Below are 18,078 nucleotides of genomic sequence, written 5' to 3'. Positions count from 1 at the left end.
GAAGACACCCTGTTTTAGTGGGCGATGCTCTGAGTAAAGAAATAATGATATAGCTTGCTCATGGCCATACAACAAACCAGTAGCGGAACAGGAGTATTTTGCCTCTCATTTCCATGTCTAGTTGTGTTCAGAATTGGAACCTGTAGCATGACTTGGTTATTTTAAAACCTTTGAAAAAGTGTTCTGCATGAAAATCTCTTTTATGAAGAAATATATAGAACTCCAAACAAAATACTTAAAACCTTATTCTTGGAAGATTGTTTCACTCCAGTTACCACGTAAGGCACTTTTGGACTCTGGGTGGCATTTGTTAATTCAGTTTTTGGGAAATGATTATGCTGTGGCTGATTGCATTCACGTCACAGATATTTCAAGGAATACCTCCGGTCTGCATCTGACACAGAAAACTGTGAAAACTGCAGAGCTGTGACTTACCAAGAGCTTGCTGAAGTGGATGGGGAGAGGCTAACACATGTGGGGTTTGCCTCTGCTCCTCGCCCGTTTCCCTTCTGGAAACCCTCAAACAGAGCTAGCCTAGTACAGCAGCCAAATGAGACGTGGGATCACAATTCACTCTGCAAGAGACTGCGGGAGGTCTCTAGTTCAATCTCCTGCTCATGGGGTCAGCCATGAGGTCAGACCAGGTTACTTTATCCAGACATCCCGAAAACCTCCAAGGGTGGCAACAGCACACCCCTCCACTGCCTGGCCCTCCTCGTGAGGAAAAAACGTTTTCATTAGACCTGCCTCAGCCCCACTTCTTTCAGCTTGTACCCATTGTCCCTTCTCTGGCTCCGTCTTCTCCACAACCCCCAGGTCCTGGCAGGCTGCTGTGGGACCCCGGAGCTGCCCCTCCTCAGGCCGTGCCGGCTCCTTCAGCCTCTTCTCACAGGGTGCGTGCTCTGGCTCCACCATCCTGGCGGCCTCTCCTGAACTTGCTCCATTGCCTCCATGGCTTCCTTGCTCTGGGGCCCAAAACTGGACACAGCAGAGCACGTGGCGTCTAACGGGTGCTGAGGAAAGGGGACGATTGCTGCCCTCACTCGACTGCCTGCGCCCCTCTTAATTCCCCCCCGGAATGCTGCTGGCCGTCCTCACTGCCTGTCCGGCTCACGTTCAGCTTGTGCCTCCCAGGGGCAGCCAGTCCTTCCCAGTAGAGCTGCTTCCCAGCCCGGCTGTCTCCAGCCTGTGCTGTCGCACGGGGTTATTCCTTCCCGGGTGCAGGATTTTCATCCGTCCTTGTTGAACTTCGTAAGGGTCCCATACCGTGTTCAGGTGCAGTGTTGGGTGAGCCACTGTCTGCCTTCCAGAGCATCGTGGCTACCTTTGGGTATGGGCAGAGCAAGCTCATTTCTCTCTCCTTGTTAGATCTACAGATGCCTTTGAGTGTGGTGACCATCCCCTGGGGCAAAGTATTCATAAAATAAAGTAATTCTCACTGAGTATCTGGGCAAAGAATCCTCAGTGGTTTGACTGTTAAAAAGTCAGGTTAGACAAAGAGTAAAGAAAGTAGTATGAAGCTTTTGAAACAAAAACCCAGGCGAACGTGACCTGTGTGTCTGTGGGGCAAGATGACCGGGGCTGAAGGGGTGCTGCAGATATTTAAGCAGAGATACAACGTGATTTGGAGAGACCGTGGCCTCTCCCTTCTTTGGTTATCACCTGAGTAAAAGTGTACATGTGCTTAAGGTTTTTGTGGGCTTGGAATAAACCGATTAATTACTGTTAAGACTGCAAAGCCTCATGAAAATTTCAAGTCATCTGCTGACTTCAGTGAGCTTTGATTCGGTAGTTGCATTCCAGCATGGTTTCTCACAAGCACAGCAGTGGTAGTTGAAATTAATAAGCGTAGAAGCCGGAGCTGTTCCTCGAGGTGAAGTCCAAAGGTGGTGCAGCCAAGGGTCGGTTGGTGACCCAGCTGGACGGCAGCAGCTTCCCCTGGGAGGAGGAGGAATGTGGTCTAAGGCTTGCAGTTGGAAGGGTCAATTTACACGGGTAACAGCCCTGTCTCCTGACAAAGCAAGAGCCTCCTTTTGTGGAGACTGGGGATTGTTTTCCTGGCTTTTCATCTTCTGAATAGATGGCCCTCTTTCTCAGAGAGAGAGGAACCCAAGCGCAGCATAGTCACTGGCTGTACTCGCTTGGCTTAAGCTTGGACGCACCAAACAAAATAAGCATTTATGCTGAATAGTGTAATAAAGGCAGCAGTTATCTTCTGAATGCCTGTACTGGTGAGTAGATGGCAAAACTCCATTCTCTGTGATGGAATTGTATCGTCATTTGATTCCTAAGCCCACATGTGCCTGTTAGGCCATTCCCAGCTAGGATTCACGAAGTCCTTACCTTCAGGGTTTAACGCCGAATTCCATTGCTGCAGAAAACCACTTTGCCACCATCTGCTTACCTCTCTGGAGATCCTGACAGTGGTTTTATTTGGAAGTGGGGTGTACTTCATGGTGGCTGAAGAGTTTCCTTAGGGAGGGAGTGGCAGACGGGTGCCAGATACCTGGGAAGTCTCCCGAGAGTAGTCTTTTGCTCCCAGATGGAATGTGCTGGGCAGGTCCCCCTGCCTTGTGGGATGTTGAACTCACTGTTTGTGGTTGACAGCCTGCAGTTAGATTTGTTCTGTCTGAAAGCTAGACAAGCCTTTCTTGTTTATGTCCCCAGCAGAAACAGTGCAAGATCCAGTAGCTTGTTAGAGTGAGGAATGGTCTCCATCACGGGCAGGACTGTTTGTTTGACTGGAGGAGCAATAAACTCGAGCTGTAACATACAACACTGGGGCTGTAATTCCCTGTGACTCTACCAATCAATAACTAAAGCTTTGGTGCTCTCTTAGATTATTTCTTTGGTGAGCAGTCACCGATTTAATTGCACTGTAAATTATTAACTGAAGATTTGCTTTGCAAAACTAATGTAGGATGCCCACTGCGACTTTGTCTTGATATCCTTTCAAATGAGTAAGGGTTGTCTTAAAAATCATTGTGATACACAGCACTGGCTCTGAATATAGCACATTGTTAGAGGCTGCTTTATTCTGTGAAGCAAACAATGAACCCAAATCTGTGTTGGAGCAGTTCTGTTACTGCATCTCTCTGAATCATCCTCTTGTCTGTTTCACCCTTGTCATTTGTAAGCAGCGGTCTGAATTTTATCTCCAGACATGATTTTGTGAGTCAGCAAAGACTGAAAGGAAAGAGCACTCGGGCTGCCGAATGGGGGGATCATGCGAAGATGCTGCTCGTGCCCTTTTCCCAACGCTGCACGCGTCTGTGCCATAGTCATTGGTTGGCGCAAGGGAGCACAGGTCTCATCTGAAGCTTACGCTTGACAATAAGTTGCATGCTTTTGAGCGAAGGGCACAGATTCCATTCCGAGGATAAGGTCTCACCCTGGCTGCCCTCAGACTGGAAAGTATGCCTGCACCCCATCTGCTGGTGCACTGAATGATCCTTTAGTGTCAGTGGGATACTCCAGAGGGATTTGGGCCAAGCCCAAGCATAGTACCAATATGGCCCACTCCCAACTAAACTGGCCTAAAATCTGCTGGTGGAGGGTGAACGGGTCAGCTGAAATAAGCAGGAAAACTGGCAGAAGCTCCAGGTGAGCGTAGGCTTGCAGGGCCAGCCGCCGCTTACTGCACGTGACTTAAATCGGAGTTCGAGTCCATGCCCAGGGTATTCTGTGTGGCTTTGTCTGTGCTGGTTTTCTTGACAACAGAGGCATTCACCTGGGCAGAGAGCTCAGGCTTCCCTTGGCAGTGTGGCTCTGCCAAAGCCCAGTGGATCCAGCTGCAGTCTTTCCAATGGTTTAATGAGTTTTAGTTCAGGCCCAAAACATTTCCTTATTTCTTCCAATACCCTTTTGAACTTTGAATTTAGTTCCGTGTTTTTGTAGGACAAGCCTCTTCATAATTTAAGTAAGAAAATACATGTACGGAGACTTCTTTGAAACTAAAGTTGCTGCATCACTGTGCTCAGGTGGGAGTTGCATTTTAACTAGTTATATGGTCCATGAAATATTAGATGGAAGGAAGTAAATGAAAAGGAACTGGACTGAGTTTCTCCTCTGCCTCCGTATGCAATTGCTAGGTGATACCATAAGTCAATACTTAGCACGATTGATGTAATCTGGTGGCTTCAAATGTGAATGCAAACAGTGGATTAAAAAAGTAATGTAGAACAGTTGCTATAGTACCAGTGTTTAATCAACATGCATAACAGGGTAAGCTAAATTGTGTGTTAAAGTTTAATTTATTGCTGGTAGGCTACCTATGAGATTATTGTGAAACCCCAGATAAAATTGCTGTAAATCCATATCTCTGTGTTTTTTTGGATTTCTTTTTTTTTTTAATTGTTCTTTATTTCCTTGAGTATACTTTTGTGTGTATTGCTAGTTACCTCAGCAATAGATATTTATCTTGAATTATCCCATTGAAAGACTTGTAATAGAGGTACAGTGGCATTTAAATTTAAAGCCAAAGGAAACAAAAGAGATCAATCTCTTGTTGTGTAATTAAAACATATCCTGCCTAGAGAGCCCGAAGGTCGGGCTGAACATATTATGCAACATGTATCTTGAGTGTATAATTTTTACAAATGTGAATGGATTTAGAGTATTAAAAACTTAAGCCTACTGTCACTTACTTTGTTATTTGTCCTGTTTTCCAGAGAGTGAAGTGAGATAAGGTTGTGCTAAGAACTATTAAAAAATATATCTGCTACTTACGGATGCTTCAGTTTTTGTGTTCAACTCTCATATCTTAGGTTCAGTTTTTGGAAGCTCTGATCTTCGGTAGCTGTGATGATTTAGCTCTGTTGGCTTTCCAGAGATGGGTGGCATTCCTTGGGTAGAGCAGGGGAGGGCCCTGCTTGAGTGGTCTGCATGGTCTGGTTCTCCATGTTGCTGGTCTTACAGTTTTTCACCAATAAGTAGAAGAGAGATGCAATTTGTTCACTTTGGATTGTTCAGTGTATGCATTAAAGAGAATCTTTAGTATATTGACTTGGGAACCGGAAAAGACTTGAGAGGTTCTTGCATTTCATTTTTATTGCTCTGGATACAGAAGAGGACTTGTGCACCCCTACATCAGGGGTCTTTAAAGAAGATTAGCAGAAAGTAGTCTAGCCCAACCGTTCTGCTGCTGCAGCAGTGTAGTCCCACGAGTCTTTTAGACTGAATGACGGTTCGTAGTGCCATAGAGCCGTCGTAGAACCGGCTGGTTGGTCTCTTTAAAATCTTGGGAGCGTGGTGTGGCAAAAGAGATCTGGGTCTTTAGCTTTGACCTGCGCAGGTCAATACTGAACCGAGTGATGAGTTGTCCAGTATCTGTGCTTTCCAGCCCAGGAGGGGCTGGGATCTCGAGAGAGAGGCACTGTCTCTCACCACTCAGCTGTCTTCTGATACCCTGCTTTGGGTGAGGACTCGTTCCTGTGCTTCCAGCACAAAGCATACTCTGCACAGAAAGACCGAGGTGGTGAAAAGGTGGCAGCTTGCCGAGTGCCAGAGCAATAGCGTATCGGGATCCATGCAGACAGACGAGTGTGCTTGCTGGCCTGTCATGCAAACTCTTTGGTTTCCTGCGGAGTACATTTGTTTTTTGTTTAGCTTGAGCAAATCGGTCACATACAGTAGATCTGATGATTTTTGGTAAAATGTCGTAGCTGTATTTAGAGGGGGAAAAAAAGAAGTATTCTCATCAACGCAAGCTGCACTTCAGACAAACTGCTGCCATATGGTGGCAGCCAGCAAAAACATACTACAGTAACGTATGCTTTCTAGCCTGTAAATACCACAAAAGTAATAAATCTTGTCCTGTACAAGTTTTGTGCAATTGAATTTACAAATATGTTTGTGGGACAAGCATTCTTGGCTGTTTATTTAAATAAATATTGTAGAGTCACTGCTGCGTTCAAATAAATGGTCCCTGAAACAGACAGCACGGTTCCTAATCTTGCTGTCATGGATTAGTTTTCCCAAGTGGTTTGTGAGTTCTGTTGGTGTAAAGGCCAAATTGAGAACTGTTTTTTGAAACAGGCTTTTTTGTTCATGAACAAATTAGTGGTTGGCCAGGCAACGTTTTAACGGACACGTAGCTGAATCCCAATTGAGAAAATGGTTCAAAATAGGAGGGAAGTCTTAAGCATCTTTTTTGACACCTGAAATGGAAGCCACTTAGTTTTCTGTGTAGGTCTTCCAAGTGATGAATTTGATAGGCAGTCCCTCTGATGGTGGGATCATTAAAGAAGAGGGAAGTGCCATAAAGAAATGGATGGAAATGTGGATACTGAAGGAGGCTTTGGCTGAAAACACAAATCAGTAGTCTTCATCAGGACAAAGATTTGCACCCAAGTTAATAACATGTATGATAACTCTCAAGCCAGTGAAAATACTGTGGAAAGTGTCCTGTCTTAAAAATATGTTTTGGTGCTAGCAGTTTCTGCTAACATAAGTTGACTGAAGAAAGCAATTTTTTTTATGTTAGATACCAGACAATAATGGCTGAGAGCTGGCAATGAAGACCACAGGAAAATTCCTTCACGTAGGTTAAGTCTGGTCAGTGATGTGCCAGGAGCTGGAGGTTGGACTAGATGGCCTCTGGAGGTGCCTCCCAACCCAAGTTATTCTTACAGGTCTTTGCAAAAGCTGCCAGAAACTCTGTCGCTGCCCTGTCTATCATGAGTTAGGAGGTGGCAGAAGGAACTGACCTGCCGAAGGTCAGAGTTTATTGTCTGAGGCGGCTGTTGCGGGAGCTGATCTTGGAGGAGATCTTCAGGGCTGGGTTCTGTCGGACCCCGTGCCTCGGTGGTGGTACGCCGTTCAATTCTGAGCTGCTGTATCTTATGTAGAAGTCACTTGTTTCTGATATGAATCTTCTGGAGGCAGTAAGATGTTGCTTTTACATAATCTAATGGGCATTTATCTGACAAAACACTGGACATGATTCATCAAGACAGCATTTTGTGCAGCAAGCTATTGGGTAGGTCTTTGTAACTGAAGCTGTAATAATTTGCCTGTCAAGGGGATTATATGCATCTGTATTGATTTTTATTTCAGATTTCTTGCAACCTACAATAGCCTTACAGACAAACACCTGGTTGGATATTTCAGCAATACCAGGATAAGACGACATCTTCAGAGATCAGGACTGGTGAGATTGAAAAGTTCCCTTTTCTGAGAAAAAAAGAAAAGAATTCTTTGTTTCTTTTAATACTGCACAAGTCAAAACACTGATGGTTCTGTTGTTCATTTGTTAGAAGTACGGGTTGTCATCGGTAAGAATTTGACCAGCTGGCCAAACACATGAAATTTTATTGTGCCAGATCAAAGCCACATGATCACACTGTGACCGAGGGTGGGTTTGTTTAATCAAAGCATCTCCCACTGCATTATTATCTACTGTTGGTCAGCTAGATATTGCAGGGACACAGAGCTGTGGTGCTTAAGGCTGTGCTACTGGAGTCAGAATGACAAAAAGACAGGTTAAACTAAATTTGGAGCTTAGCTCTGTGTGCTGAGTGGTTTTGGACGACACTAGCGACAGCTGAGGACATACTGTAGCTGGCACTGAGCATGTTTCAGGACATCAGGGTCCAAGGGCCACTTGGGGCTATGAAGATGCTGGCATGTGGGCTGATGGTGGGTGATGATTGCACACTAGAAGTGATGTGCTAACAGTCAATTTGGAGGCCATACTCCATAGAATATCACGCTTATGCTTCCACTGCACCTTCTGTACTGCAGCAGTCATAATGCTTATCTGCGTGAAACTGGGAACAGTGGCTGACATGGATTGATGGTGTATGTAAATACTTGAGAGCCTCAGCTTAGTCCTGAACTTCTGCTCAGTAATGCAGTTTCAGTAAGTTATTACACATGGCACTGTATTACTGCACAATTACGGTGATGTGAGAACATTTGTCAATCTGCTTGTATTTCACATCCAGGCAGAAGAAGATATTTCATGGAGAGGTTTTGATAAATTTGGAATGTTTTTATGATTTTGCTCCATATTTCTTTTTGCTCATTGGGGTTTGCTTCTGCAAAATCTTTCAGTTTGGAAACATACAGAATCATATTGATTCTCCTAGGTTTTTAAAACTGTGAAATCTAAGCATCTTTGGCTCTAAAGGAAAACTGAAGGATTTGGTAAAGGTGAATGTAGTGAACATTTTTAAAACTACTTATGCACTCCTAGGTGTGACTCTGTTTAGCACAGGAAGGCAAGTATTTAATTTCTCTCCACTGACTTGGGCAGTGACCCATGAAGAGTAAGGCTGATCCCTCAGCTGTTAGGAAATGTGATTGCTGCTCTGCTGCTCTTTTCATTTGGCTGATGGGGTCCATGGGGTCAAAGGAACTACAATTCTCTGCTGGGATGGTGAGTTCCAGCACAATGGCAGAAGCAGAGGTGGTACCTAACTGGGAAGAGAAAGAAGTCTTTCTGGGAAATTGCACTCTCTTTAAAAACATACTTTATTCTGTCTTCTCCTTTTTAGTTACATTATATTTGTTTACGGCAGATCTCAAGGTGTGGAAGAATAATATCTGAGAAAGAATACCGGCTAAATGCTATGAGGAGGGATCACCAGAGATGTGTCCAGGAGTGCCTGGCTCATGCCATATTTCATAAGGTCCTTGACATGGAGGTATGTGTTTACTAGTGATGTGTAAGCCTTTTCAGATACTTCCCTACTGATGGCCAGTGGCTGTTAACTCATACTGGACTGTTTTCCATAGCTGTGCCCTCGTGCTCCCCTGAAAGGCGCTCTCCAGCTGGGAAAAAGGACAATCTTTGTGCTTGATGTCCCCCATATGAAATCTCCACTGGCCTCTGGTTGTTAAACCATACTGTCAGTAGAACATACACTGTCCTGGCTCACGTACTGATCTTTGGCAGTCATCAGATTATGGGATGATATTCACAGGGCCAGTTTGCTTAAAAAAAAATCTAATCAAAACAAAATAGTTTGAACACGGTTATATATCTTATCCAAGTACAAAATTTGGGCACATTCGTGTTACATATCAAGAATGGAGTTGGTCCCTGCAACTTTACAAATGCTCAGTTGTTCCCTTGCCAGTGTTAATATACACAGGTGTAATGCAAGTGGATTGAATCAATAGTAGTTTTATGATAGGGCTCAATGAGGGTGATGACCAGGAGCAGGCAAGTGATAAGCAGAACAGAAGCAAGTGTTCTTACATTCATTGACATCTCATAATGTCCATTAATGAGATTTCTCTTTCTTTTACATTTATAGCGTCATCATCAGCTAGAAATAAAAAGAAAACTTGAAAATTCTGTGAGGAAGGAGAGGGTGCAGAAAATCAAGGTAAGGCTTGAGTGCTACTGAGTACTGATGGGACATGGCAGTTTTGCCCTGTGTTAAGTAGCAGCCATGAGTCAGGCAAGAGATTCATTGAGCCAAGTGTTCTGTCTCTGATATTTATGGAAAAAGTACAAGAAACAGGCAAGTAGAGGATGATCCTGCCCCAGGTTACATCTCCTTCTTCCTCTATCCAGCAGTTGAGGAACTTCCATTCATGCACCTAATTCCTTTTGAATCTACTTACTATTTTGGCTCTGCAGTGTTCTTGGTTGTGGAATTTAATTATGAGTTGTATGAAATGGTGCTTCTTGCATTTCTGCACAATAATTAATGTGTCTGCTGTCTGATAATTCTGATGCTCCGTTGTTCTTGTTTTGAAAAAAGTTAATAATTGTTCTCCGTTTCCAAGGAATTTGTGATTTTATACACCTTTTTCACATTCCTTCTCAGTTTTCCAAGTTGAAGACCCTCAGTCTATTGAATCTTTCATACATGAGCCATTCCAGGCTTCTCATTACTGTTGCCATTTTGTTACCTTTTCTACTTCTACTATTTCTGTTTTGAAATGGGGAACCAGAACAGGATGAATAATTCAAGATATGTGTTACAGTTCTGCTCCTAGTAATTCTAGACACTATCTGCTTTTGACTGCTGCTGAGCACTGAGCTCACATTTTCAGTCGTTGGCCTCTCCACATGATATTTAGCAGAACCAGCATGTAAGTAATGAAAAGAGGTTTCAGAAATCTTCACTTTGGTGTCACGTAGGTAGAGCTTGATTCTGTAGTTATTAGTCATGGAAATCCCACAAAAGTCAGTGATTCTTCTCCCCCTGAAGTCACTTGGACTCATATGGGAAAAGTTGTTCTCGTTTTGGCTGAAATATACTCAAATTCTTATTTCTTTATTAGGAGCCTGCATACATTGAGAAGAATGCATTGAGAAGCTAGCTGCTTCTTTAAGCAGTTGAAAAACAATGATGTCAAATATTTTTAATTTTAAATAACACATGTATGAGCAATTCATCACGTAAAGAAAGGAGGATCTTTTACTGAAAAACACTGATCACTGTGGTAATTGCAAAGGCATTGTTTACTGACTGAACTCCTGCTGATAGAAAGTCACCACAGTGGAAGCAGCGATTAAGGCACCCTGTCAAGGGATTCTGGACTTGGATAATTCTGGAACATAAGCCAAAACAGCTTCCTTCAGTGAGAAGTGTAAGGGAGACGCCTGCAGATATGTGATCTGTATCTTTGCTGTGATGCCACACTGGGACACAGGAACCTGGCTGGAATTAGCAGTGTAATTTAATTCTCACCTCAAACATTCAGTGAATTCGGCTGAGTAGCTAATCTAAAAGGAAAGGAGAAAGACAGATGACTGAACAAGGGAGGGTGAAAGACAGAGCTGTCTATTTCCAGAAGGGTGGTCAGCCCAACGTGGAGCTTTTGAGAAGAAAAGGTAGGGAGGGGCAGCAGTCAGAACAAGGAAGTGGCAGATGCACTCAAATTTAAAAAAGAAAGAGACCTTCAATCAAACCAAGAATTGGGAGATGCACGGGAACAGGCAGATGAATTGAATTTGGGGGGATCAGCAGCTGGAGAAGGCTGCAGGGAAATGAATCAGAGGTGGGAATAAGTCTTTTCCCTCATCCCTCATTCTCTCCGTGATTTCCTTTCCTTTCCTTAACCAGGTGTTGCATTGGGTCTAGGCAAGCTGGTCATCATAGCTGTCCAATGAAAGACAGATGGAAGGCAAGCTCAGACATTGCTGTTAGGATATTTAGTACCTCAGAGATGTAAATTTCTATTCTTTTAGGTGGAACAATCCAGAAGATCAGTGGAAGGTGCGAGCCCTATGCGCCCCCCCCCATCCACCACTTGGTCCAAGAAATCGTTATGGGCTCCATCCTTTAGTGGCTGGGGAACCAGCTAGTCACTCACAACTGGTGAGTTTCGCCACATGCTATAATGGGAGCACATACAGCTGAAAGTGTGCACATGTGTCTATGACATCTGTGCTTAGTCTAGAGCATTGACTGCCCTGATTGTTACAGATTAGGGCCTCATCCTTCATCACTTGAAGGTGATTTCCCGTTTGCAAGATTGTGTGATTGAAGAGAATTCTTGAGAAGCCAATGTTGCAGGAATGGCACATCAGAACCTAGAAAAAAATAGCTTTGCTTTGTGATAAATCTGCTTTAGTCTTTCCCTTTTACCTGCCTTGTCACCCAAGGTTAGGCTGGTATCAGTACATTAAGTATTGTCAGTGAAAACTGTGGCTGTAGGCAAGTTTACACATCATAAAATCCTGAAAGCAATGGAGGTCTTTTAGAAAACAGAGTTGAAGGGGTGCAGTAAGACTAAAGCTCATTCCAGAAGGCCGTGCTTTGGAGCTCTGGCTCAGAAGCCTCTTACTCTCTGTTAACAGGCAGAGAAGGAATGTTAATACACTCTTGAAATATAATGATAACTGAAGTCTAAGGTCAAAGGTCAAATATATAGTTAAGGTTTAACTGGTTCTCCATTTCATTAATGATAATTGATGCAGACTGAAGAGAGACTTTCAGTCCTGAATGACCTTCTCCTCTCCATCCCGTACAGAGGGCACCTGGACCTGTAGTCGATTATAATGGTGGACATCCTTCTCATCAACACCGATCCAAGGAGCCTGCTTTTTCTAAGATGGTGAGTTAACTCAGTTAAACAGTTTTTTTAGGTTTTAACATTTTAACTTGGTATTCTAATGGGTATACAAGGAAAAGATGAACTAAAAATGTCAGAAAAATGCTGAGTATTGAACAAAAATAGGCATGCTTTTGTCATGCATTCTCTCAGTGTCCATGTGCTGAAGTCACCAAAACATAGCACAATGCTACAGTTCTGTGAGTTCATTATGTTTGCTTCAAGGCTGCACTGTGAAGAGGCAGTATCAAAACCTGTATTTATGGCCAAGAGTTATTTTGGATGCTCCAGTTTTTGGATGCTCAATTAGAGATGCCTAAAGGGAGGCAGAGGTACCAGAATCACTCATCAATTCCAAATATCTTGATCAGTGCTATTTTTTGTTGATGCTGCTCTGCACTGGAAACTATACGCTGAGATTTTGTAGCTGTTTTCTTTTTCCTTTTCTAGACTTCCTGGCGACCAAATACAGCTCCAGGAAATATGCAACACCCACTTCGCCTCCAACCACTTCGCAGCTGTGCTGCAGTGGGGTCTGTACCAAAGGCTTCTAGCTCTAAACAGAAGTGCCACACACTTGAACATGATCAGCAGTTTGCCAGTGGGGTGAGGCCATATTTCATTCTGAAAATAATATAATTTTAGGGGCAGCTTTATAATACTGCTTTAGTACTGTAGTTCCCAGAACTACATACTGCAGGCCACATGCTTTCCAAATGGTCATCAGCTTTTACTTAAACTCTCCTTTTTAACCTCCTCTTAATTTTCAAAACATTGTCTTACTGGTCTAATGCCCAGTTCTTGATCACAGCCAGGAAAAATGTGGTGACTTATCTTTTATAGTATAAAATCTCTCTGCATGCAAAATTTTCTCTCTCTACATAGATTTTCTGTTATGTAGAAAGGGAGGCAACCACCTGGTTAACACCAATAACTCAAGAATATTTTCACACAGTCTTATAAGTTTTCATCTTCATCTACAGCTGCAAAGTCACGATCCTTTCTCCAAGAATTTGCTGGCACTATCTATGTCTGCTCAAATTATGGGTGATTTAAATGGTTTCTTTAATGCTCACTACTGACAAAACAACTAAATTAGTCATAGATGATGAAGACATGATGCAGAGCTCAGATCAAAGCATGCAACTTTTGCAGCATTTATTCTCTAGAGATGTCTTGCTTTTCAGGACCCTGGTTCTCTGTTTGCATTTCATCCTGAAGGAGGAGTAAACCTCCACTACAAATGGGAACAAAGCATTTTGAACCACATCTTGTATAACTGATGCCAAATGATGTTACTGTTGGAAGATTCTGGCTGCTTTGGAATTTGCTTGCCAGCTGAGAGAACGCAGCAGTGCTGTGGGGTTGTGCAATATTCTGTCTGCTTGTGATCAGAACCCTGTGTGGTTACAAGTAGTATATGGTTTACAATGTTGTATAATCTATGAGGGTGGCATTTCCAAGCAATCTGCCTGTTGCTTTGCAAATTAAAAGAAAGGGTTTTAGCACAGAAATGTTTTCATGAACAAAATTGCAAGCACCAAGTTAAAGAATTGTTCTAGAAGTATGTGTGTTGCTAAATGTAAAGAGCAGTCAAACCATGGTTAGTTCAGTATGCTTGGTAGCTATTTTTGCATAACCTATTTAACCTGGTTAAAATGTTTTTGCAGGGGGAGAAGAGTGGGTTAAGACTTATGAATTCAATGGAATATGTGACTGGTACATCCCCATATCAGCTCCCCGTCATTAACAATTATGTGATACCAGTGCCACCTCCCCCCCTGCAAAAAGGAGACAAGAGCATAACTGCGGTGAGAAATGGGGTGCACAGAGGCAGGCGGTATCATCCCACCACTGCACCAAATGACGTAGAGCAACTTTTAACAAAGGTAAGTTATCTCTGTCTACTTCTCTGTTTATGTATAGGTATGTTACCTTCCTCATTGGTGTATTTGCCTAATGCTGAAAGATGTGTATACCTAGTTTGCATAAAGATTCACTGAATTTTTGAAAGAAAGAAAATTTACAACTATTAAAATATTTAACTGCCACCCATCTCTATATATACTAAACTAAAACATTTGGTGTTTTTCATCAGTTGGGGGGAAAAAAGGTGCTTGAACAAAAAAAACATAGCACTCTTACTTAAAGTCTTCCATCTTAGCCAATCTGATCCTGTCTCTGACCATATCTAGTAGCAGAACTTCAGAGGAATATATGAAATGCCTTTAGTGTATGGAAACTTATTCTGTTACACTGTATCTCCAGCCAGTTTTGACTCCTGTAAAGGAAACTCTAGGAACCCAGGATTGGGAGGGACAATATGGGTCATTAGACCTCACCCCTGCAATTTTGGGCAGTTCAGTGCAATGGATTTTCAGTCCAAAATATTTTCCTGCCCTTCTGCACATTACAAAACACTTTCCAATTGAAGCAGCTCAAGGCCTGTCTTAAAAGATTGGAAGCCTCAAGTGTATGCCGCACATACATGATCTTTGTGTTCACCTTTTGTAAGAGTTGGAAGCTGAATGCACTTTTTGTGTATTTCCTGCTGCAGAATTCTGGAGGATTCCCTAAGCCCTCGTTACGCAGCAATGCATTTGTTACCATGGTCTTTCTAGGAAAAAGTGTGCATTTATCTCACGATGATGCTGATTACAGAGATGAAATCAAAGTCTATCAGCAGCATTGTGGAGGAGAAAACCTTTGTGTCTACAAAGGCAAGCTACTGGAAGGAGGTAAGGATAAAGAGTCAAAGAGTTCATATTGATTCTGGCAACATCTTTTTTTATTGGCTAAAATGTCAATGTGGTATCAAAATGATTTCAGCTGAACTCAGACAAGATACATGCATTCAGGGATTTTTATACCATCTGCCTCCCCACTAAATCTGGATCTACTGTTTCATGATTGAAAGTGATGTTACAATTTTGCAAATTATGGTAGAATGAATTTAGAGAACTGATTTAACAAAATGGTGTAGCTTAGATTAATTTTGTATAGAGATGTATGGTTAATAAAGTAGTTGTAGCAGTAAACTGTCCTTAAATAGGGGTTATCTGTTTCTGACTTGGTACAATACATCAGTGCATGTTGCTTATTATTCCAGAATGAAAAGTATGTAGTGGGGGCCCAGTTCGCATCTCTTTTACATGAGTGCGATTCCACCACACCAGGAAAAGGTGAATTGTGTTCTGGGAAACTGGGAGGAGGAAATGGCTGGGAGATTTTCACTAATGAGGAAGAGTGATTCCACAGATTATACCCCTCACTGCAGCTCACAGAACCCCCTGGTTTGCATTTGCATTTTCACTGGATATGGGAAGATGGTGCAGAGATCCCTGCACTTCAGCCTGTCCCCTCAGGTTACGGGTGCACCACAGTGTGCCTGCACATCTGGTTAGCTGTGTCCCAGCTGCGCGGAAGGTATCCTTTGTGTGTCCTCCTGTTGTCCGGAGCCCCATTCACACCTACCAGGGAACCCGCCGGTGTGCAGCATGGCTTCTTCCCCACTGGTGTGTGCTCAGTTTACTTTGGAAGGATGCTATGACTTGTGGGTGAAGGGAGCGCAACCCAGTCCCACCCGGCACGGAGCTGGGTAGCAGCCTCAGTGCCCTTAAGGCCTGGATACCGAACTGTGCCCTTGCAGAGTAGTCTGAAATGGCTCCAGAAACAGCATCTTTCAGCTGCTCAGTGTTCTGTGAGTATGACCGTATTAGTGCAGGCCCAGCGCCACTAATAGTGCAGCTGTACTGATTGGAGCCTGGTCGCACTCTGCGAGGTGCTGCACTGAGGAACGTGCGCATTACACTGCAGGAGCTCTGACATACTGCCATACTGCACCACGTAGACACACGCCAGGAATCCTGAGCTTTCCGTGCATCATGTACACTCCTACAAGGCAAGTGGCAGAGTTAATTTTTTTGAGACAGGAGGCTCTGGTTTCTGTTCTGCTGTAGCAGGGAGCGGCCAAACTGACGATGTGTTAGCTTGTCACAGGGGTGTCCAGCTTGGTACTCCTGGGTCAGGAAGAGACAAGGCTGTTGTGTGGGGAGGAGGTAGAGTTTTACCAACTAATTAATACAGCCGAGAACCAAAGTACCTGACCTCAGAGGGCTGGGTGCTTTGGTGGTGATGCAGAGGAGATACAACAATTGCAACAGGCTGACAGTAAAGCATAACCACCTTCTTTGAACCCTTTCCTTTCTTGTGATTACAGAGACCTTTCAGTTTGTCTCAAAGAGGCACCGTGGTTTCCCATTCAGCCTCACGTTTTTTCTGAATGGGATGCAAGTGGACAGGTTGAGCTGTTGCTGTGAGTACAAACATCAGAAGCGTTCCAGGCTGGGAGGCAGACATGGATACTTCAGGTTTCTCAATGTGGAGGGAGCATCTCCTTGCTACAGGTATGGAGATGAATACACGTTGCTCACAAGGACTTAGTAGCCCAGTCATTAGACAGTTTATCCCTTGTTTCCTCTTTTTCAATCTTTCTGGCACCCCACAGCTCTGTAGAGCCCGGTCTGTTTCTCAGCACCCCTTGAAATGTGCAGAACTGAGCTCATCCCTCAGGGTCCCACATCCAAGGATGCCATCAAAGTCAGCTACTTTTGTGCTGCCTCTTCAGTCACTCTGTGGAGTACGCACAGCAATGGACAATGTTTGCCCTGGATCTGTCAGCTTGTCAGGAGGCAGTCAGCACTTCCTCAAGCAGTCGAGTATGGAGGAATAGGAGTGGGGTGGTATACATATGCCACTTGCATGTTTCTGGTGGAAGTGATAGTGAAATAAATATCAAGAATGCTGCTTAGTTAACTGTAGTTTTCAGAGTTTTCTTTGTGATTGTGAGAATAAGATAATTTATTTTTAAACAGCTCTGCCTCTAAGGTGGGGTTCTGCTGTAATACCCCTGGCTGCATAATAAGACAGTACTGAATGTTAGCCATGCTTCAGAAAGCAAATCTGTGCAGAAGATTATCAGGTTTGGGCAAAAGTCAATGTTGTGAGCAACAGCTGTGGTTTTGCCAAGAAGCTTTAATTTTAATAAAATTTTCCTTTTGTGTGATTGTTAAGTCATGCCAGACAAGTAAACTTCTGCACACATGGATAATTTTAAAACTTTTATATTCTTTTCGTAAGTAATTTTTAAAAGAGCGGCAAGCAGTTGGAAGAAGAGAACCTCCACAGAGCTGTACTCTATTTTTTCAGATAAGGAAGGACCAAATTCTAAGGAAGAAAATTCTACTTTATTGTACTGTATTTTTCCTACTCCAGTCTAACATTGAACATGATTTATGTAAATGTATTACTTAGTATGTTTAAAGTAGTGAAAAACTTCTGAATTCAGAATGGATATAGTGGCTATACAGTTTAGGAAATGCCCAAATCTCAGCTTTTGTGTGATTTCTAAAAAGATTTGAAGTGGATTTTCTGAATTATTATAGTCTCCAGATATTGGTTAATTTTTTCCTGAGTCATCCCCACTTTCTGTCCCCCTTCCCCTCTTATTATTAGTGATATCTCTGTTTTCCTGTCTCTTGTCAGTCCAGCCAACCTTATCTGGTGACTAAAAAACATTTCCATTAACCAGATTCTCCCCATAAATGACAACTATTTTCACATCTCCTTCAGGTCAAATGCAGTCGTATTTGTTTTCCGCTTTGAGTATGACACCACATCCATAGATTAAATACCCACTCTGATTCTCAGTAGAGATCCCAGTTGATTTTCCCTGTTGGGTTAAGGCTTTGGTTCACAAAGAGGTGATGCCGCGGTGATTTCTACAACAATGCTGTGATCCTTGCACCAAGAGTTTTCTGCTGGCCTGGGTCCAGCATTTCTGTACCGTAGAAGTGCTTCAATTATCTCAAAGGTCCCTGGAAAAAATACCAGGAACAAGTAATTAAAAGGTAGGACTATTTTCAGAAATTGTCACGTTTACATTTTATGCCTGCAAAACTGAAAGATTTCTAGACTGAATGACTGTAGGATATTTCACAGTAGTTTGTAAACAGCTGGAATGTGAGGGGAGTTGCAATCAAGCCTTACATAAAAAAAAGC

The 18,078-nt window shown here is 43.1% G+C and overlaps 1 protein-coding gene across 1 annotated transcript in view; it reads left to right on the top strand.

Moving 5' to 3' along the window:
• The window catches only part of ERICH3 (glutamate rich 3), a 38,599-nt gene that overhangs the window by 701 nt on the left and 19,820 nt on the right, over positions 1 to 18,078 (top strand). Inside the window, 10 exon segments of the mRNA XM_041128067.1 lie at positions 7,057 to 7,150; positions 8,523 to 8,648; positions 9,264 to 9,335; positions 11,153 to 11,197; positions 11,199 to 11,282; positions 11,938 to 12,021; positions 12,469 to 12,624; positions 13,689 to 13,907; positions 14,576 to 14,756; positions 16,238 to 16,424. Of these exon segments, the coding sequence (XP_040984001.1) occupies positions 7,057 to 7,150; positions 8,523 to 8,648; positions 9,264 to 9,335; positions 11,153 to 11,197; positions 11,199 to 11,282; positions 11,938 to 12,021; positions 12,469 to 12,624; positions 13,689 to 13,907; positions 14,576 to 14,756; positions 16,238 to 16,424 (1,248 nt within the window).

The sequence above is a fragment of the Aquila chrysaetos genome, chromosome 12, assembly GCF_900496995.4.
Source record: "Aquila chrysaetos chrysaetos chromosome 12, bAquChr1.4, whole genome shotgun sequence".
NCBI lineage: Eukaryota > Metazoa > Chordata > Aves > Accipitriformes > Accipitridae > Aquila > Aquila chrysaetos.
The sequence above is the reverse complement of the archived record's forward strand: the minus strand, read 5'-3'. Positions and strand labels throughout refer to the sequence as shown.